This window comes from Boleophthalmus pectinirostris, unplaced genomic scaffold (assembly GCF_026225935.1).
Source record: "Boleophthalmus pectinirostris isolate CB_2022bp ecotype Guang Dong unplaced genomic scaffold, ASM2622593v1 HiC_scaffold_3, whole genome shotgun sequence".
NCBI lineage: Eukaryota > Metazoa > Chordata > Actinopteri > Gobiiformes > Gobiidae > Boleophthalmus > Boleophthalmus pectinirostris.
In genome coordinates, this window is record NW_026571299.1 from 37,322,490 (window position 1) to 37,345,333 (window position 22,844).

The window sequence follows — 22,844 nt, forward strand, 5'->3', positions numbered from 1 at the left end:
CTTGGCCACTACTATAGTCTTTAATTCTGAGAATTTGTATGTTCTAATCAAACCATACCAGTTCACACATATGGCACGGTGGCTGAGTGGCTAGCACTCATGCCTCACAGCAAGAAGGTTCTGGGTTCGATCCCCGGGTCGCCCAGGCCTTTCTGTGTGGAGTTTGCATGTTTCTCCCCGTGTCTGGATGGGTTTCCTCCGGGTGCTCCGGTTTCCCCCATCAACCCAAAACATGCTACATAGGTCTCCATAAACAGTTGATAGTCATGGTCAGTTAAATACAATCAATTCAATCATTGTGTCCTTAGGCAAGACACTTCACCCACATTGCCTAGTATGAAAGTGGTGTGTGTGAGTGCTGGTGGTGGTCGGAGGGACCGATGGCGCCGAGTGGCATGGCAGCCGCGCCTCTGTCAGTGAGCCCCAGGGCAGCTGTGGCTACAATAGTAGCTTACCATCATCAGGGTTTAGAGTGAATGAATAATGCTGAATGAATAGTGCTGAATAATGCTGTGTAAAGCGTCTTTGGGGACAGAAAATGTCTGTGAAAGCGCTATATAAATAAAGACTTACTTACTTACTTACTTACTTATATAATCCAGGACTAGACCACAAAATACAAAATGTCAAGTTCATGTAATTTGATTTTTGATGAAAACATAAGTGTATGAATGTCTGCCTGTAGGGCAAGTGGCATTCTTTGCAGAGATCATGCTCATCCATTGCTCACTTTCAAGCTATTTCTTTGTTAAATCAGTCTTTGATCAATAAAGGCATGTAATAATAAATGAAACCACAGTTAAAGTTGCACCACCTACTACTGTATCAAATCACAGTCATGTACCAAATAGTATTACTTTTTATAAACACATTCACATTTACATTTTATTTCTTATGAACTCTCACTCACAGACAGGACAACATAATACTGCCTTCAATTTACCTAAAAATATCTTGAAACTTGATCCACATAACATAATAATATAAAATGTAAATGGGTATTAACTGTCAGATTCTTAGGTTATTTTACACACAAGTACTGTCATAATTAAAGACATTTTCTCAAATAATGCTGCAAAAGGATGGTCCATCCAAAATTTGATGGAGATGGAGTTGACATTTCAAAGCTTAGTAGTAGCTGTATTTTACATTTGAAAGACGTGCCCAGCATAAAGTGACTTTAATGTTCCCAGAGCTTTTGTCTTTTCAGCTTTCATCAACATTTACCGAATGGCCTAGCACATCAATGTTTTATGTTTGTGTGGTGTAGGGCTTTTGTGGCTAATGCATTCACTGCTGGGCATCAAGCCTGCACCAGGGGATTTTACACTATGTTATGCACTGTGGAGGAAGAATGTAATATAGTATATTTAACTTTTATATTGCAATAGACAACTTTTAATTTGTGCATGGCCTCTTCAATAATATTTTAAAATATTGCAAATGTTAATAATGGTTTAATTTTATTTCCACAAAAATAAATTTTGCTGGTTGAACATGTTACTACTGGTAAAGGTCAGAAGTTGACCTCCCTTTGTTGTTTGTTGTTATTCAATGCACTGTCATTATGTCAGAGAGGATTTCCATTAGGTTACTGCAATAGTGTGTCTCTACCATCACTGCATGTTCGTCCAAGCTGCTTTGGTGCTCCAGAGCATCTGTCTGGCAGATTGTTCACAGTGGCAGTTTCACTGTCCTCTATGAGATGGGATGCATGGTTGGCTGACCTTAACTGAGGCCATTTGTCACCCCTAGAGGCCCGGTAGAGAGAGAGAGAGAGAGTGTGTGTGTGTGTGTGTGTGTGTGTGTGTGTGTGTGTGTGTGTGTGTGTGTGTGTGTGTGTGTGTGTGCGCGCGCGCGCGCCTATGCGTCTGTGTGGATGTGTGTGTGCGCGCGTGCGTGTACGGGTGTGTGTATGCGCGTGCACACTGCTAGAAATTCAATGCCACTATCGCACAATATGAGAGTATTGATCAGCCATATGACTCTAGAGGGAACAGCGAGTACATTGTCCTATTGTGTCTGGGAAGAAAGAGCTGCAGTCATTTATCTTGTCAACAAAACATAACACTACAGTATATGAAAAAAAGAGAAAACTCGTCAACACACCAAACACTGTCACATTTGCAGTCAGCATTCTTCAGAACATTTGAAAGTCATTTCTGCAACTTGACCTCTAGAGGGCACTGCTTCTTTATTTTGTTATTTTCTTAGACAATACCAAGGAGACAACTCCATACACAGAGTTAGTAAAATACATCCTTGAACTAAAATCGATTCTCAAAACTTAGATGTATATAGTCGTGTAACAGCCGACATCAGAGGGGATATCTATCTGTAAGGACACCTACCTCTCACTGATCATTAGAGCAGAGTTTAATGAGAATGGAGCAAAAAAGCTGTTAATAATGGTTGCGTGGTCTTGGTTCGGGGCTGCCCCTTTGGACTAGCAGCTCCCATGATGCTAGATTCCTAATTAGAAGTTGGTAAGAGCGTGCTCCTGTGGGCATGTTACTTTCACTGACAAACAACAGTCCTCCCTGACGACAGCGGCAGCACCTGCAGTGGCCTACGCGCCGACTGCTGCTCTCCCCACATGCTCTGCTTTCATCACCGACACGACGCAGAGCATGAGCTGCTGGATCAAAGCGAGACAAATGACTGGAGGAGATAGGAGCAGAACAGAGCCGAACCAGAGCTTCTGCTCACGACACACGCTGTAGACACAGGCTGGATAAAGATGGCTTTAAAGAGGGCCTGGAAACTCACTCCAAAATTGAACTAACATAGAAATGGTAGTTCAAACTAAAATGATCTTTTTTCAGTTTTTTTGTTTTTTTGAGGACAAGCCTGGGGAATGACCCTGTCTTGTGTAGCCTGCTCATGATATTGTGGAAAGAATGCCCTCTTTGACAAAATCACATGCTTCAGTAGAAGCTATAGCCCCCATAACAGTGCTTTATGAACAATCCATGCTTTTTTTTAAATAAATGTGTAAACAATATAGGCTACTACAGGCCACTTTTGGAGTGTGATAAAGAATAATTTTGTTTTAGGTAAAACAACAACTCAAGCAGTGACAAGGCACACAATAAACACACAACATTTCTGATGAATTACTGGCTTCATTGTTGATATTTCATTGTCAGTATATGAGCATTTGAGACAATTAAATGCATTCTTATTTCTCTTGTCCATAGATTGTCCTTTTGTAAAGTGCAGATAATACTGAAACTTTTTTCTATTTTTCAGATACATTTCAGAGAATAGGATTCTTGTTCAGTCATTTACTGGCTATTATTTACATTTTTCACATTTCATTTCATAGAAAGAAAATCCATAATCTGTATCCATGTAGATGTATGGTTCAGGCCTCAGTGGCAGACACAACAGTGACACGGGTGAGGTGAACAACCATACAACTTCTTTCTCAAACATTCATGCATACAGATTGCATAAAGATCATTGCTTTCCCTTTCACATAATAGTCTCTCTTTACATAAAGATGACAGTGTAGCTCTCATAATCCCAAAACTCAAACTCACATTAAAAATGTGCTATAAAGTACTATGTAGTGGTTCATAATTTGAAGCATTGGCTATCCAATGGGCCAAAATGTAAGTGATATGAAACAACAGACAAAGTGTAACTTTTTTCAGACCATTTTAAGTCATTCTGCATAGATCACTCAATGTCTGTTCACCATGGGGCACTCTTCTCATGAAATCATGACATGGTTGGTGCTTCGATGGCTGAGGCAGGGGATTTTAAAGGCTGCAAGAAGCCTTGTAAAAAACAAGATGTTTCAGTGTTTCACTTCACAGATTACATCTGCAGAGAACCACTTTACTCATCTTGCGCTTAGAGCAGAAGGAAATGAGTTGCTACACTGACATTTGCTGGAGGTAAACTAAAATAATAATAATAATAACGATAACAACAACAACAGTGTCATCACTAATGTTGCCCATGATTTTAAAACATACCATTTAATGTGCCAGGGTGTTTTGGATCAAACTGTGGGTAAGATACACAAATGAGAAGTGCAGCCATAGTCAGTGACAGAATAGTGGACCTTCAAAACATTAGTCAGTGGATTGACAATCCGGTTTGCTGTTCTAATTAACTGTAGCATACATTGCATTTGATTAAGTTTGCTGATATCTGAAATAGAAAAGAAGTCATAAAAGTAAAAAATATGTCAGCAACAGCAAAAAAAAAAAAAAAAAAAAAAAAAAAAGACAATAAACACACTTTCCCACACATAGAAGACAAAACTTGTTCCCACAAGAGTATTTAAGGGGTTGTGATAATGTAGTGTCCTTCAAAGTAATATTGCTAAACAACACTTCCCTCTGACACTTCTACTCACATAAATACAAAATATTTATATAAAAATGTTGGAACTTGGAAGAAAGCTATAGAATGGGCACAGAGACATGTTCAGTCACCTCAGGCAGTTGGAAGAGGCATCCTGAACACATATTGGCAGCCATAGCATGAAACATTTTGCTTAAAGGTTAAAAATGAAAGAGGGCAAAATGAAGACATAAAATCTACAGTATATGTTATCCACATTAATTACTGCCTTAAACTGTTACCTTGGCAGTGTTCAGCAAAGGGCAGAAATTCTTAATTGGAAACAAACCAATTTTTCAAGGCTACTCTATAATGGACAACTGACCGTCTTATTCACAGTTGAGCTAGAGTTTCCTCCGAACTAGAAAAGTCCATGCACAAGTCAGTGCTAAAAAGTTAAGGTCAACTTGTGTTTCAATCAGGGGAATCATTGTTCGTCAGGGGCATTGCTAGTATGTTTACACAAAACAGATTGCACAAGTCAAGGTTAAAAGAGACTGCATGGGCTGTGGTAAAAATAACTATAATCAAGTTGTCTGTGTAATGTCTCAGCCGCTGGTGAAACTATAATCAACAAACCTTAAAATTTCAATTATCAATTCAAAAATAAAATCAATGATACAACTCTTACTTGTAAGTCAGAAGGAGACACTTTAGAAATGGCACTTTGTGCCAGCAGAGTTCTCTCATAATGCATACACTATATGAGAACAACTCAACCAACAGACAAGTGAGCAGCCGGAATGGCCAAGAAGAAGGACTTAAGGTATTTTTTTTCCTACATGCAACAATACATTGCATGTCATTTCCAGTACACGTAAAGTAATTCAAAGGCTACCTTTGTATTTTTTGTACATACAGGTGCCAAGCCTCAACATTACTTGACTCTGTTTTACAGCACCAGTGTATGAAATGAAAATAATTTATCACAGATATACGGTTATTTTATGTGATCTTTTGACCTTAATTGAGGATGTGGTTAGGATTTACAATAAACAGGAAATGACCAATGTATAGATGGTTGAGAGTGTGTCTTTGGCACTCTGATGTCTTAAGGACAATATTAAAATAATAACCATACATACAATTATGCACGTGTAACATGGAACATACAAGGTTTCCTTTTTATCTTACAGATCTATAATTATTATTATTCTAATAAGGTGAATCTGTGTTATTTGTATCTTCTCTATTGTATCAATATTATATATGCAGATAGAAAATAAGCATATCTATTGCAATAACTTTGTCTTAGAGGCTTCTTATTTGCATTTAAATGCATGCTTCTAGGAATGTCTTTGATTTCATGCAGTAGCGAAGATAGCGACAACCCAGATAAAGGCAGAGAAAAGCATTTCTTATACATTAGTCCTTAAGTTTCTATTTAGATAGTGAAGACATGTGCCAACTTGTGAAAAGGCAGGACTGCACATAAATCCTCTATGTAACTAAAATTAAATATATTTTCTTAAATATTTACCTGGCAATGATATCTATGTGGAATGTTTATATTGATATATTGACACAGACACTGCATCCAGATGGGTTTTAGCCATTTGAATATTATAGCTTACAAAAGTCCTCTAACATACAGCTTTAGATATCAACTTCTTGCCATTGTCAAGTGTATTTGTATTAAAGGCAGTGTCAAGACATATGTACACAGGTGTGATGAAGCTAGTGGCAGTTGAGACTGGTGGAAAGTCCCAGATAAAAACATCATGCAATTTCTATAACTGACTAGTGTTTACTATTAACAGCAGTTATCTACATATTGACTATTAGTTGAGTCACAGTTACTGTATGTCACCCACCTATTTCTAGGAGTAAATACCATTGCATGATTTACCGTGAAAAAAACAAAAACAACAACAACAGTAAGAAACATTCAAGCTGTCCTCAAAGCTCTGCAATAAGACCAGTTTTGGTGAATGAAGGGGAAGCTTGCACTGCAATACATACAGTACATGTCTGACAAAAACAAGAGTACAGTCAAGGCCATCCTTAGTCATTCATCAGATACTGATGTCTACTGGTAAAAAGGTGTCGAACCACAAGCTCAAAGCTGATGGCTGTCATTCATCCTCGATTAAGATGGTGTACTTAACCACCAACCTCGTAACAAGTCACCCATGGGCCATGCAAGCAATGCAGTGAGTAGGCTTGCTTTATGCTCAGTTGTCCTTTTATTTGGAGATGGTGTCGCATAAGAAAGTTTGGTTTTATTGGCTCCAGGAAGCTGCATGTAGTTGTACAGACAAAGTGCTCTTCAGAAAGCGCTAATAGCTACTCGTGTGTCTTGGGAAAAGTGACTTGGTGACACAAAGATGTTTGACATATATATCATTTTCAGTGATTATACCTAACTATTATTTTTGATGAACTATGTTTTTGTGCACATTTTTGTCCTATTGTGAAGCAAACAAATACAAGCCAACACCATGCAAAATGTAATATTCAAAACTCCTCCTGTGGGGAGTTTGTGAGAGTATAGTGGATGAACATAATGTGCACATGGTCTTTATAATGTTTTATCGCTATCAACCACAACATCTTCCAGCATCTTCTATTGCCTTGAATACTTCAAGCATGAGGCAGGGGGCTCCCAAAGCTTCTTTCCAGTTGCTTTACTTCAGGTTTTCCATCTTTGTAAGGAAATAAACTACACATCTGTGAGCATTTTGGTGATGTTAACATAGTTTGTATTGGCCAGTGTGCAGTTGGCTGTCTTGAGGTTCTCCTCCTGAAAGTCCTCATTACTGTTGTTGACAGCCTCCTGGATTTCCATGTAGTCAGACTTACTGATGGTAGACCCACTGCGACTCTTCTTTAGCTCCTCGATGGAGTCTGTCTTGGGCACATTCACTTGTAGGAACTGGGCTTGTTCCTCTCCTTCTGTCTCACGATGATAGAAGTAATTAAAATTGGACACAATGACAGGTACGGGCAAGGCAATGGTCAGCACACCTGCAATAGCACAGAGGGAGCCCACAATCTTGCCACCGATTGTAGTAGGGACCATATCACCATAACCAACTGTTGTCATGGACACTACAGCCCACCAAAATGCATCTGGGATGCTTTCAAATTGCGATTCTGGCTCATCTGCCTCTGCAAAATACACCGCACTAGAGAACAGGATAACCCCAATAAAGAGGAAGAAAATGAGGAGGCCCAATTCTCTCATACTGGCTTTGAGGGTCTGGCCCAGGATTTGAAGCCCCTTGGAATGGCGTGAAAGTTTAAAAATTCTGAAGACTCGCACCAAACGAATGACCCTGAGAATGGCTAAAGACATGGCTTGCTGACCTGGCTGGCCATCCTCTGGCCTGTCTGCTAACTCTGTGCCGAGAGTGATGAAGTAAGGGATGATAGCAACAATATCAATAATGTTCATTATGTTTCCAAAAAAGCCTGCTTTGCTGGGGCAAGCAAAAAAGCGTACTAAAAACTCAAATGAAAACCATATAATACAAAGAGTTTCTAAAACAAAAAATGGGTCTGTGAAGTAGGTTGATGTGTAGCTGATTATTGTTGTGTTGGTCTCAGGTGAAAAAACTTCAGAGTGAGTTTTGTGCATTTCATCTTCATCATTCCGGAAATTTGGAAGGGTTTCCAAACAGAAACTGACAATTGATATTAGAATGACCATGACAGAGATTATGGCAATTATCCTGGCAGGACCTGAGCTCTCTGGGTACTCAAACAGTAGCCACAGTTGTCTCTGAAATTCATTATCAGGAAGAGGTCGCTCCTCCTCTTTGATGAATCCCTCATCTTCTCTGAACATTTCTATGGCCTCCTCGCCCAGCTCATAAAAACGAATCTCCTCCGAAAAAATATCAAGGGTGACATTGACAGGGCGACGTAGCCGTCCTCCAGACTGGTAGTAATACAATATGGCGTCAAAGCTGGGTCTATTCCTGTCAAAAAAGTACTCATTCCTCAGAGGATCAAAGTAGCGCATTCTTTTTTTGGGGTCTCCTAGCAGGGTCTCAGGGAACTGTGAAAGGGTTTTAAGTTGTGTCTCAAAGCGCAGCCCTGAGATGTTGATGACCACTCTTTCACAGCACTCATGGTCTGCCTCAGGGTCATAGTCCTGGGGGTGTCCCGGATGAGCGGCCGCCTCGTCCGAGGGGTCGCCCGTGGCAACAGTCATTCTGCAGGGAGAGGAGGCCTGCACCTTTCAGTGAGTCGGGGCCCTGCAGCCTGGACAACTGCAGGTACGGGCCGGGAGGAAAGGGAGGGGGCTCAGCGTAAAGACCTGACGACCACAGGATGAGACCTAGGATTGGGCTGCATTTGGGGCACACAGAGAGAAAGAGTTAGGAAGAGACAACACTTCATATTTATGTCATTCAGATGGGGTTTAGTTCAAACATTAAGAACAAACAACTCAAAATAAAAGTAAATAATGTTGCACTCATATCAGATATATGTATTAAGTTTGAAAATACAAAAATGCACCAGGCCAAAAAAAAAAAAAAAACACATTCAATGGTCCTGTCTAATTAATATGCAAGTGAGCAATGTAGTACCTTGCATATAAAATGTAATTCTGTAGGTAAAATAAAAGGCTAACAAATATACAGATAAAAAATGAGGACACCAATTTGCTGCATTGGACAATGAAATGACTGAAACTACCTTTCGCAGGGAAGCCATGCATGAACAGGTCAATGCAGCAGGCAGCAAAGTCACAGACTGCATCCTGTCTTGAATATAATAAAAACGCTGCAGCTTAAAATCAAGATGCTACAAGACTGACTGCGGTAAGAAACACATATTAATGGATCACATTGCATGACTTCAGGTCTAGCTTTGTGAATTTTTGTCTCGAAATGGTGCCTGAATCTAAAATATTCAGAAACATGTATAAATAATTGATCCATAGAAGGAAATAGGTTCCGAGAGAAAAACTGTATCTCTGCATCAACTGAACCTGCTGGTAGAATGCAGAAAAATACCAACAAATGCATCTTAACGCTATCCTATAAAATTGTTTCTGTAGCAACATGTTCATTCACTCTATTCAGAACACAGACGTCAGGATCACAAAAACATTGCTTATCTGAACATACCTACAGTCATTTTCCTTATAGCCAATGGCAATACGTAGCAAAACGACGACAAGTAACACACTGCGGTAACCAGCTCTTTGGTCTCCAAGGCAGGAAAAAACAATTTCCAATTTGGGACAGTCGATGCTCTTCACCTCATGTTGTCTGCAGCATCTTCGCGTAAACGCCGGGTACAGTATGTGCGGGTGTGTCCTTGCTTCCCCCTCCCCGTCTCCAGAAGACTGTCGTGGGATGGTCTCGGTGATGGGCAAATAGGGAGGAGGGAGGGACCCTAACGAAGGGGTGCTGCTGGTGCCTCACAGTCACCTAATAAAATCGAAGGTGCTGGGATCAGCAGAAAGACGCGCCACCTCTGTTCACTTCACGCCAGCGCGACAACATCTGCAGCCCTACCGTCTCCAAATCATTTTCCTATTGTCCACTTGTAATAACTGCGCGACCAAATCTATTTATTAACACAAGGACGTTGTCTTTACGTCTTCCCGCCTGTCTTCACATCTGTCTAATAACGTCTGTCTAATATGCCGAGGCAGAAACGAGCGCGTACAAACATCACTGTCCTAATGGCCTGGGCACAACGGCGTTCTTAGACGCTGACTTCAAACGACGTGCGTGAAAGAATCGCTCAGCGTAGTGGGCTTGAAGATTATGCAATTTCACTGAGCCACAGCCCCCCTGCACACATCACACAGACAGCACATACCGGACACACACTGGTCTTTCTGCGTGATATACCCCATCAGTAGAACCGCTGTTGTGGTCAGACGCATATTTGTGAGCGCATGGTGCTCTAGTGGATGACAAACTCAAACCTGCAGTCGGGCATTGCTCTGCATACCAAAGAGGAACTGAGGAAGGAGAGGCTGATAGATGAAGATCGTATAATCATTTTCTATTCTAAAGATTCTAAAGAATAACAATGCACTAAATCCACCTTAAAGACCTAACCTCATGAAAATGTAAAATTAGTAGGCCTATATGTAGTCAGTAATTTAATATCAAAACAAATGAGCAAAAAACTTTTTCCAAGGCAATTCCACCAACCTATTTTACATCTTAATTACGAGAAACACAATACATAATATTGTATTGTTCCTCAACTCATGTTGACTCAATGTGCTTATCCAAGGCAATTATGTTTATAATGCTTTCCAGCGCAAGCCTCATACATAATAGATAGCAAAATGACCAAAATAGAGCCTCCATTATGGTGTCCTGCTATCTTTAGAACAAAGAATAAACTAATCAATGGGCCATCCTCTTCCCATTACCATAAGGACCAATGCTACTAGAGCTGGAAAAGGACGCAGTGACCAGGACTGACCTCCATAGGTCATAGGTCATTGGGAATCCCTTGTTGTCCATGACAGGAGGAAACAGACAGATGGTGGGTGTTGAGGAGGGAAACACCTGCGGGGTGGTCTCTTCTGCTAAGGTTCCTCCTCCTGACAGGCCTTCTGCCTGAGCGCTGGCTCGCTCCTACACTTACACATAGCTCTGGCTCTTAATGGCTTTCCCAGGTTCCTCATGACAGCAGAGACATTATTTATGAGACAATCTCCACCGCTGGATAAGATGCTTCATTCACTTTGCCTTGGTAGGTTTACTTTAATTAAAAGCACATATCTCCATGCAGTGTCTGGGATAGGATGTGCGTGGTGCCTTGATAGATGTGGAAGTTGGCAGAGAGTCAAAATTGAGTCTGTTTCAGGCTAAGGAATATTGATCCGGGACATGTCTTGGAAAAGCTTCTGACACAAATGGTGTGAGAACTAAATTTATGCATTTTGTTCTTTAGGCGTATTTTGATATCCATGGAGGACTCATTGAGCATTAAAAATAAGCATTTTCTTTTTATTTAGCACATTTATTTAGAACATTTATTTAGTACATTGTAGAATTTAGTACAGTATGAACACATTTTCACCTGGGTTTCATGCTTCAAAATCACAGCAAGAAGGTCTTGTGGGCGATAGGGGGCCTCTGTGGAATTTACATTTCTCTCTGCGCCTGTGGTTTCGTCCAGGTTCTCCGGGTTCCTCTACCACTAAAACATAGAATATAGGGTTCCCTTATTTATAATAAATAAATAAATGAATAAATAAATTCATACATACATACAGACATACACACATACATAATGATGCATAATAAAACAAATGATAGCCTGTAACATAACTTTATACCAGCAGGAGACAAGTAGCCCCATTTTGTCCCTGATGTGCAATGGACTCTGAAGTATGTCATTGCTTACTCTCACTGCATTGCAGCAGACATAGGTCCCAAACTATCTGTGCAAATAGTCTTCAATGCAAGAAATGAGACCACTAGCCTGTATAACTCAGGCCCATTGCAGCAATACAGTGATAAGTACTGAGAACACTTTTCTTTTCGCACTGGGTATACTTTTCTCTTGTTTCACCTTAATGCATTTTAGGCCTTTTTAACAGGAATCTTTAAACTTGTGGGAATGAAAGAAAACCACAGATTTTGCCTGAAATATCAAACCAGCTAGCTCTATCTGTCCTTCACTGACCCCATCAAAGACAAAAAAAAGGGCAAAAAAAAAAAAAAAAAAATGTGGAGAGAAAATGGAGGAAAGGAGTGTGGTATTTGTCAGACTGGGCACCAGCAGGATGAGGGCAGTCCCAGGAACTGAGCCAGAAACAGGAGTGGACAAGGACACTTGTACTGGAGTCTACTGCCACAGTCTTTCATGCAGTAAATTCACCTACAATCAGCTCACAACAAAATAGGTCAGTTTGAATTTTTCCAAAGGTCAAAGGCAGGTCGGCCAATCTAATAACAGATGGTAGCTGCAAAGACATTTGCATACATCTGACATTTTTTAAGGGTTTTCACATAATGCTGCTAAAGTCAAGACTGAATATGAGTAAAACTATTTGTTCACTAATTTATAGCTGTTACAGGCCAACAAAGAAGATTTGAACAAAGGGTTACCACTCATTTGTCATTTTACATAGAGCAACAGCCTGATGAAGACTGTCTTCACTGTATTCTATCCAGTGAGCCATCCTGGTGCTGAAGGGAAGGACTATGAGTCAGTCAGTGTGAATCACTGTCACTGTTGCAGGGATACCCTTATGCAGTATTGTACAGTGTAGTGCGGGGAGCAGGGATATTCAAGACATCTGTGAGAATTTGGTTATCTTACATGTATTAAATACACTACATGAAGCTACATGGTTATGAGAGCAGAGGTTAGAAAATATCAAAATCATGATGTAATACTTAATGGTGGTGAGTGACTCAGGAGTGCATGTGCGGTTGGTGAAGGCCCTGTGACTCACTGCACACCTGACAGATGAGCCAGAGGGGTTTCTGGGATTACCACAGCCATGAGCTTCGACAACAGCAGCCTGTCTTTTAAGACACACAGTGACACTGAAATTTTTCACTCAGCAGTCAGTACTGTCACTGCACCTTCTGCCCAGCATGGGACAGTTGCTACGGAGATTGTCTCTTGAGGAGGTTATGGGAGGGTCATAGCATCAAGCATCTCCCGGGCTTCTGGGATCTCTTAGGATAAGGTAGAAGATGACAAAGCTCTTTTTACGAGTCTGTGATCAACTGCATAGTCAATAAGTTCACCATGACCCCAAGATTCAGTCTCAAATGAGATGACATCCATAAACATCCATGTATTTCATGAAACAGAAACCCCATTTCAAATTATTCTTTTTATTCTTTTAAAATTCTGAATTAAAACTTTAAAAAAAATGAGGAACCATGGTCAAACTCAAAACTCAAACAGACATTTTCTTCATTGTTGTTGGGCTGACAACAGAGCAAGGACAGCAAAGACATGACCTTCAAGGTGGAAGTAAAAATAAATGTCAGTTAAATATATTTCCGTCTATGGACAATTGTCGCCAAGCATATGTTCTGGATTCACATACAGTTTTGCAGCATTCTTGAGTATGCATAGCCATGGGGTAGGGATGCATGCTTCCTCTGACATGCTTTTGGAGCTGTCCTTTGTGCGGGTGAAAGCACGGCACACTGAGTCGTGATCCAGAAGAGTGAACTTTATGAATAGCCCCCAGAGTGCCATTACACATTCTCGAAAGAACAGATGGATGAATGGCACCAACAGAAAGAATGGCAATGTGTCTCATACTTTCTATTTATAGTTTTTGGGCAAAACCTGTACACACCGACAGTATTTGGTGCGCACCAAACGGTCCATTCGAACCAAAAGTGGTTAGTTCGGTTCGTTTGCGTTGGTGTGAAAGCGTCAATCGGACTCGGAACCGAACCAAATCAAGTGGACCGAGACCTCAAAAAAGAGGTGGCCTCGGTTCGCTTGAATCCGCACCAAATGACCAATTTTGGTGCGGTTCCTCTGGTGTGAACGCGAACCCGGGTCCAAACCATAGACAGTATGGACAAACGGACTATTCGAAATGCATCATGGGAGGGACAAGCGTCTCCTCTGCCTGAAATGACGCGCTGTACGACTCCAGCGCAGTAACAGATTGTTGTCCAGACGCAGCCGCGATTCAGTTTCGAATTATTTTACCAACAATGGCCAATACAGAGAATATAACACACGAAGATCAGAGCAAGTATCAGTGTGCGAACGTGTGGCTCCAGAGTGAGTCAAAATTGGGGGTGCGTACCCCTGTTCGGGACCTACACGCACAGAGAAGTCCCGGTGTTCCCCGTGATCATGTACCAACCAACATTTGTTATTTTAGGCTTTAATTAACCAAATAATTTTTATGGCAATAGGCAATCGCCCATTCAATTGATACAACTTTAAAAAGTCCCTGCTTTTTGCCTAGTGTGAGAAATACAGTCGGACTAGATCCAAACCAGAGTCCTGAACCAGCGGGGGCAGCTCCGGTTCAGGCCGGGCTCAGAGGAGCTGGAGCGGGGAGCCTCGACCTGAGGAAGCGCTTTCCCCGGGAAGAACCAAATGCGCGGAGGACGGACGCTCAGAACAACATATAACAAACCAAACTGGACTCACGCTTCTGTCCGGATGCTGCACCACCTCGGAACCAGCCGCGATTCTTGAGCGCGGAGAACCGGAGCAGCGCGCCCGGACCTGTAGTCCACAGCGCATTCTTGCTTTTCCCGCACGGAAACAGCGCGCAGACGACTGAACGTACCCGCTTAGACCCAGTCATTGTGCACTGGTCTTGCTCGCCACCGTTTGGAACCAGCACATGGAGGATGGAGCCTCCGGACCATCTGACCAACGCGCTTGTAGGACGACAGAAGACCAAGGACCAGACCCCAGCCCCGTCCTGAGAAGCTGCGCGCTACTGTGAACGCTGTTGGCTGCTGCTGTTACCCGAACTTGGGCTGATGCGGTGAGTTTGTACAAAGTTCTACATGTTGCTGTTTTATGAGTTCATGATGATAATTTGAGATGAGGACGGCCCGTGGTATTAACAGGAACATCGGTGTTGATAACTGGAGGTATCGCTGTTTTACCGGGGAAACAGAGACACGTGAATCGAACCAGTTTTGGTTCGTTTGCCGGTGTGAAAGCGGACAACACTGGAGTGTATTTGCTACATAATAACAATTTTATTGCTTGGTGCGGACCAAATAATCGAACTAGCGGTGTGAAAACGACCTAAATATCACCAGTGTAAATATGCAAAATGGGTTGCTAGTCTAGGCGTTGGCACTATCCCTGGGTAACTATACTAATCCTTAAAATATTATTAATTGGGAATTAGGCATTTAAATGTTACATAATTATTACATGGTTATGATGATTAAAGTAGTAGTACAAATAAATAAAGGCGCCTTTATGCAAACATCACATTTATACATACACAAGGTGGGTTTAGTGCCTTGCTCAAGTATAATATAATGATAATGTGCAGGGAGGAGCTGGCATTAGGACTTATTCAAAAGGTTCAGCTCAAAAAACATCTGTTCCATACACTGAAATATTCAAAGCACTCAAACATAACTAGCACTGGAGCAGTGTTATCTATTATCTTGTTTATTGTGAACATTTGTGACTGTATTTGTCCTTTGAAGCTTGTGTAGTCACTATGTGCAGTCACTATGTGCAGTCACTGTGTGCAGTCACTATGTGCAGTCACTGTGTGCAGTCCGTGTCAGTACTTCCCTGTTAATGAGAAGGATCCCAGAGCACAGAGGAGTGAAGCTAACCAGCTGAGACCATCTTACAGCTGTGCAACAGTCAAGAATCAGACGCTCTGAGAGGTGCACTGCAAGGACAAGGATTATGAGATGGCTTGTGACATTAACACAATTAAACTCATTAATGTTGTTCAAGAGGATATTAGTCTGCTTTTCTGTTTAATGCAACACTATGCTCAACTGCATCTACTTTTACCCACCCACTCCTTCTACTGGCCTCCATCACACTCTTAGTAAGTGACAAGTGACAAGAAGATTTAACCAATCACTGTGAAGAGTGAACTCTCAAAAGAAGCAAATAGCTCTAAGGCAATTAATTAATTTTATGCCATATTATTCTCTATCCCTATAGCACAGATTTGCTACATATACAAAAACAAAGCCAATGATGGCACATGGCTCTTAAATTTTGAATTTATATTGTACACAACAAAAAGAAAAATAATTTCTTACATTGGGCACAAACATTTTAAAACCCCTCTATTATGATTAGAAAACCAGAACAAGATGGGCTGAACTGCAGTGTCCTTGTTGCAGTCCGTGATAAACGACATTGAGAATTGTGCAGCCATGTTGTGCGTTCCTTGGTTATAAATACATTGAAGAAGTTTCAGTTCTACCCTGGGACACTGAGGGAACAAAGCCAGTCAGCAGGTTTTAAACAGAACACCTGGGTTTCAGGTGTTCGACCTAGAGGACAGAGCTCTCACCTCCTTTTGCACTACTACAATTCAGGTCATGAAGAAGTCCATGTTGGATCTAATCTTTGCCTATTGCATTCATATTTTTCCCATTACAATGAAACATTTATATATATTTTTTCAATTAACTTAAGTCATGGGAGTATTTTCAGTATTTCAGAATGATTAGATATTCTGACCTGTAATAAGAATTTTGAATATTGCACAACCTAAGCATTTAAGCTGTGATCAACACACTTCTGACTCCAATTTATATGAACAGATGATTTATCAAAAATAATTACAAACCTCATAGGCAAATACCTATACAGCGATAAAACCCAAGTGCAATGGTTATGGCATTTCTGATGACTGATGAATCATGCCATTAGTTTGTTGAACAACCATCTAAATAATTTCTAGTAACATGCGTCAACTGTCACATGTTTGAAGTAGGTAGGAGTATATAATGGAAAATCCTTGGCAGTAATATTAGTACCCAGTAGAGGGCAGTAGTAAGTTATCAGTTTTAGAATAGACAGCTACAGTAGGCCTAAAACAAAACCATCACTTCGAATACATAAATTTCTTACACAAGTTTTTTTTTTTGGGAGAACATGTAAAATAACAACAACAAAACAAACAAACAAAAAAACAACAACAACAACAACACAGTGAATAGGTTAAAACAAAGCAAGAACAACATCATAAACTGCCATTAATGTCAGTTTAGCTATAATGAATGATGTGTGTCTTCACACAATGACTGTATGATAATATCAGAAGAATCTCATTGATGTTTTGTGTCTGAATTCGAAGAAGGCTTATAAATAATGTGCTATACAATTAGCCCTTCTGAAAAGCACAATTGAAATTCAGTGTGAGGAGAAGAAAGGTACATCGGTAGGCCAGTTGGCATGCCAACTCAGAGAATGTAAAGGAGCAGCTGGGACTGTTTCAGAAGGGACCACAGTTGCATGGAGTTGGCAGCACCATTTATATCTGCAATCTATTAAAATTGTGTTTAATTTTTTGCAAATTTGAGGAGATCACTGGCTATTACTTTATATTAAGTAAATGATTTGATTCACTTTCAATGATGACACTGGTAGCTTAATATCCAAATACATATTGTTGCTCTTTTCAGGCCTCAGAGGACAAAGAGGTGATAATAAACCACAGTTGGAAAGACTTTGTGAAAAAGCAACACAGCACCACCATGGCAACATTGGAGGGGGTTACCTGGGAAACTACCGTTGTCATGGAGACTGCATCACAGGGTGGGTTCAGCCAGAGGAAGGCGGGACATGGCACATGCTCGCCCTTGTTTGCACATGACCTCAAATACAATTTCAACACACAGCATCGATATCCAGCCATTGCTTTTTCCTTTTATTTTATATAGGCTATGAGGCAGATGTGAATAAAAATACAATTTACGAAAAGCTCCACTCATGATAGGCATTTCCATATAGAGCACTGTGGATACCTGAAGAATATTGAGAACAAGACAACAGGTTATGATAAATATAACCCACATAGGTATTTGGCTATAATGTATCACAGTCAATTAAGGACACTGACACTTGACACTGAAATTCGCCTTCCCACGAAGCACAAGACGTTTTGATTGGCTGTTAGATGCAATAGAATATATTATAGGCTACAAGGGTATCCCAACCAGAAATACCAACAATTTTTGCAGTAACATCAAGATATGTAGGCAACATGTGGCAATACACTCTGCTGAAATATTTCCTTAACAAGCCACTTATTCAAACCTAAAAAATGGTTCAGAAATAATAATGAAATGAAATGTGCCAAGACTATTTCCAACACCAGATGGAGCATTACAATTTTTTTACATTTTGAAAAACTAAATAATCATTAAAATAATAAGTTATGTGTGACCCTAAGCCCTGGCATATTAATGCAGTGAAAATGTGGTGCATCCCCAAATGTAGTGCAAAACAATGGGATAAACGACACATTATATTCTATTTCTATCCATGATCCACAGTCTTATCAGACACTAGTATTGGATTTAAACAGTGTAATCACCTTAAGTAAAATTACAAAACAAAATAAAGGATTCAGCTAAAAATCAATTGTTCGAATGTGCTACATCTGAAAAAAGAAATAATGAAGATTGAATGACTGCATTAAAATACTATTAAAAAGGGTCATAAAATAACAAATCTAACTATTATGTCTCCAATTTCTAGTCGAAGAACTGTGTGTCACTGACTCCATCTGTTGGTGAAGAGAGGAACTGGAGGAGGCTGCCCATAAAACTGCCAGTGTTATATGGCATGGCCGTGTGACAAGTGACCTAAAGCAAACAAAAGTTGCATATATTTTACAGTAACGATGAATGTACCCTCTGTTAATGAATACTTTCACAATATATTAATACTAGCCTGGCCTGCAGACTAGTCTAGACCAGGATATATTAATACTTTATTGTTAGAAAAATAACTGAAGTTGTTTGTTTTGGAAACTGACTTGTTAAGAAGACATTTAGGCTGGTGTCACCCACAGATATGGACGTACACATCACTCTCGATTATATAAAAATATTATTGTAGCTACTGGATGTCATGCTTCACATATATTTTACACGTCTGTGAATATCTTCTTGATGTTAACGCAGTTCTGTGTGTTCTCTGTGCTGTAGTTTGGCTGCTTGAACGTGCCCTCCTCTATCACCATGTAGTCCGATTTGCTGAGAGACGAGGAGCTGCACGACCCCCTCAGCTCCTCGGGGGGGAGATGCTCGCAGCTGGTCGAGTTCTTGTACTGCGGCTGCTCCTCTCCGTCTGTCTCTCGGTGGTAAAAGTAGTTGAAGTTGGACACAATTACAGGCACGGGTAAGGCGATGGTCAGGACGCCGGCTATTGCGCACAAAGAACCCACAATTTTCCCCCCGATAGTCACAGGGTGCATGTCTCCGTATCCCACAGTAGTCATGGTGACCACTGCCCACCAAAACGCGTCCGGGATGCTCGTGAAGCTGGATGTTGGGTCGTCTGCTTCTGCAAAGTAAACAGCGCTGGAAAATAAAATAACTCCAATAAAAAGAAAGAATATGAGCAAGCCAAGTTCCCTCATGCTCGCTTTGAGTGTCTGCCCCAAAATCTGCAGGCCTTTAGAGTGTCGTGAGAGTTTAAAAATGCGAAAGACTCTAACTAGTCTGATAACTCTCAGAATGGCCAGCGACATCGCCTGTTGCCCTCCATTTGTCTGCGTCTCGGCAAGTTCCGTCCCAAGAGTGATAAAGTATGGGAAAATGGCTACAATGTCTATGATATTCATGATGTTTTTTGAGAAGGTCGTTTTACTAGGGCAGGCGAAAAACCTGACCAGTAGTTCAAAAGAGAACCAGATAATGCAGAGCGTCTCAATCACAAAGAAAGGGTCTGTAAATGGATTGGGGCCCGAAGTAGACGTGCCATTTATAACTGGGGCCACCGTGGCTTGCTCCCTCTCGTCCCTGAACTCAGGCAGGGTTTCCATACAGAAAATTACAATAGAAATCAGAATGACGAGCACCGACACGATGGCTATGCCCCTGGCCGGTCCTGAACTCTCAGGATACTCGAAGAGGAGCCAAACCTGTTTTTGGAATTCATTCTTTGGGAGTATTCGCTCTTCCTCTTTTATGAAGCCCTCGTCCTCCCGGAATTTTTCCATGGCCTCTTCTCCAAGTTGGTAAAACCTGATTTCCTCGGAGAATATATCAATGGGCACGTTGACGGGTCTGCGGATGCGCCCTCCAGACTGATAGTAGTACAGTATGGCATCAAAGCTTGGTCTGTTTCTGTCAAAAAAGTACTCATTCCGCAACGGGTCAAAGTATCGCATCCTTTTCCTCGGATCCCCAAGGAGCGTGTCTGGGAACTGGTTAAAAGTTTTGAGTTGTGTCTCAAACCGTAAACCCGAGATGTTGATAACTACTCTCTCGCAGCATCCCTGGCGCCCGCGCTCGTGCCGCTCCACGGGCAGATCCTCCAGCATGTTGTCCGCTGTCATGACGCACCGCTCCGCCTCATCACCCCAGCCGTGCGTCGTGCTGCTGCCCCTATGTCTGCTGGACGAGGGCGAGTGGATTCCACTGGGGGAGTGTTGGTCCATACAGGTGGTTTGCAGAGTCTGAAGGGGCCCAGCCAAAGCCCAACAGCTTTGGAGAGCCGTGCGCCGCTGCACTCACATCTCCACCATCCACCTATCTGCGGCTGCACGCTCCGAAGCGTTGCACTCCCCCTGCCTCCAGTTTTTAACAAACACGCGGACACCCGCCCACGACGTGCATATGTCTGACATACGTCCAGCAGCAACCACCCAATAGGAAATGAACCCTTCACGCTACGCGCTCTGCTTCAGGAGAACAACATAAACACCTGTTTGATTCAGGGCTCACACTGAGCTCTCTGCTCAACACGTCACACATAATAAAGAGACAAGGGGATTATGTCCCCGGTTTGGACTGAATTCCTCATTCTATTCTTCGCTCTGAACCTTTTTAGCACCGTCCACGTTTTGATTTATTGACCCTTACTTTACAAATCTGATTCATGTTTGTTGAAAAACGCAGCCATCTGATGCGTCAAACTAATTTTATTGTAGCAATTACAATTCATGTGATGCACGTTTCAGGCTGTGAACAGCAAAAATCCCAGTGGAAGCATGAACCACTCCAATCTTCCCTGTGTAGAAAGTTGTTTGTTGGGGGCGGTGCTGCTCTCCATGGTGCTGAAAATAAGCCTTGCAGGCAGGATCAATGATTAGACTTCAAGATGCTACCTAAGTGGTTATGACCAGGTGAAAAAAAGAAATAAAAGCTTTGGTAGGCAACATATGCAACATATGACAAATATCACAATATTAAAACTCAAAAAAAAAAAAGTCTCAAAAATGAGACTGCAGTGTATAGTTATTGACCAGCAGCAAAATATTTCTGTTGCAATATAAATAAATTAGGTTGAAAACATAAACAATTGGAACATTTGGTTAACCTGCTCAGCTAACCTTTCAGTTCTGCAGTTTCTGTTCTTTTTGATCAGAAAATCTAGAAGTTTCAGATCAATACTGCGGTTTAAAATGAAAAATATAATGAATAAAAATATTAACATATCTGTATTGTTTTTGTACTCAAATACAGTATACTTTCACAGGTGACCTGTGCTTAATAGGTAGTGTATAAATAGAACGAAATAAAACAGACTACTAAAAATTACAGATCTATTGGGATTAAAACACAAATTCAAAAGAAACACTACAGAAAACACATTATCAGGCCTTAATAAAGATAAGAGCCAAACCACTAACCCATTAGTGATACTATTGCTAAATCCTGCGTCTAGGCTTAAGTACAGACATGCTGATTGCGTCATTGATTTTTTTCTGATTTGCAAGTCAACGCCAAGAAGAAGAGACAATTGCTGTATGTTGCCTCAGCTTTGAATTTAATCATTGCCAGCGCATTTATTCAATTCTAAATCCACACTATATAGAAACCACCATGATACTGACAGTGGCTGAATCTCAACACACAAAGGAAGTTTTGCCTGGGGTTGGTTACCATGACAACCAAAGGAGTGTTTGGTGAAAAAGAAGGTGACTTAAGTTATGTAATTTCCGGGATCCACCAAGAGACTAGATTTCACAGTGCAATGGACTGAATGTTTTGCAGATGGGGATTAAAATGACACATTTTGTGTTGCCTGCAAGGCCACTTAGCGCTGGCGTGGAAACAGGGCAGATTTAAAGAGCTTAGACTACGGGGAAAAGAGTAGATTTATTTTATACTGGTTATCACAGCCTCTGGCCATTCCCCCCACCCCCCACCCCACCCTCTCTTTACATTTTCCTTTAGTCAATTCACATCCCATTAAAAATAATAGCGAATAAATTTTGTTCATTCACAGAGGCCATGAAAGAGGCTTGTAAACATAGACTGATTGAGTGCATCGGGTCTGCCTCCCTGCTCAGCTCATGAGAAAATACCGCTTTGATTTGCTCTCTGAGATGAACCTTGGATGCTATGGAGGCCAGGGATAAGAGTAATTCATGGCTGGGGCTGCAGATGGACTCTTCTATATGCAGGGAAAAGTGCTCTGCTGATTACATTGTTACTCTGTGAATACATGTGCGCCTTGCAGGTCTTGAATCCTTCAAAATGCTCATTTAGATATCGTCTGCGGTTAGTACATTGCCAAGAGATCAGGAACATGTCCTGAAAATGCACAATGGATGAGGTATATCTTTGTAAACATTGGGTATAGGATTTCCCTGGACAGATCACACTGCAGTCAGTTCATTACAGTTGTAAAGGCTGCAAACAGGATAGTTATTCTCATAAACCTCAAGAGATAGGGACAATGAAAGATTATCAGTGTGGGAAAGTAAAAAAAAAAAGACTTTTCAAGCCTAGCAGAAGCTGGAGTTTTACAAACGACATAACGCATCTGGATGAGGCTTTAATGTAATAATCCCTCCCAAAAGACCTTGAGTGCATTTGTCATTCGATGGCGATGCAGACAGCAGCGGGAAAGAGGGGCTGGCTTTAGTC

At 41.1% G+C, this 22,844-nt stretch overlaps 3 protein-coding genes across 6 annotated transcripts in view; 1 reads left to right on the forward strand and 2 right to left on the reverse strand.

Moving 5' to 3' along the window:
* Positions 1 to 22,844, forward strand: part of ngfb (nerve growth factor b (beta polypeptide)) — a 58,966-nt gene that overhangs the window by 14,849 nt on the left and 21,273 nt on the right. The window lies entirely within an intron of this gene.
* Positions 6,013 to 22,844, reverse strand: part of LOC110174652 (potassium voltage-gated channel subfamily A member 2) — a 37,368-nt gene continuing 20,536 nt past the window's right edge. For 2 of the 4 annotated variants that reach the window (XM_055160820.1, XM_055160818.1), the window contains exons 3-4: positions 11,368 to 11,487; positions 6,013 to 8,655 (exon numbers count right to left, since the gene is read on the reverse strand). In XM_055160820.1, coding sequence (XP_055016795.1) covers positions 7,022 to 8,518 — 1,497 coding nt within the window. In that variant the 5' untranslated portion in view covers positions 8,519 to 8,655; positions 11,368 to 11,487 and the 3' untranslated portion in view covers positions 6,013 to 7,021. Of the gene's footprint in view, positions 8,656 to 9,440; positions 9,575 to 11,367; positions 11,488 to 22,844 lie in introns of those variants that run through there. The other 2 variants (XM_020940760.2, XM_055160821.1) reach the window with 2 other exon arrangements.
* Positions 18,890 to 20,407, reverse strand: LOC110174371 (potassium voltage-gated channel subfamily A member 3-like). Its single transcript, XM_020940479.1, has one exon. It carries the CDS (start codon positions 20,405 to 20,407, stop codon positions 18,890 to 18,892), a length of 1,518 nt encoding a protein of 505 aa, XP_020796138.1.

Bases quoted from the DNA above. Each gene is read 5' to 3' on its own strand.
- LOC110174371 (XM_020940479.1), bottom strand. From the start codon at position 20,407: ATGGACCAACACTCCCCCAGTGGAATCCACTCGCCCTCGTCCAGCAGA.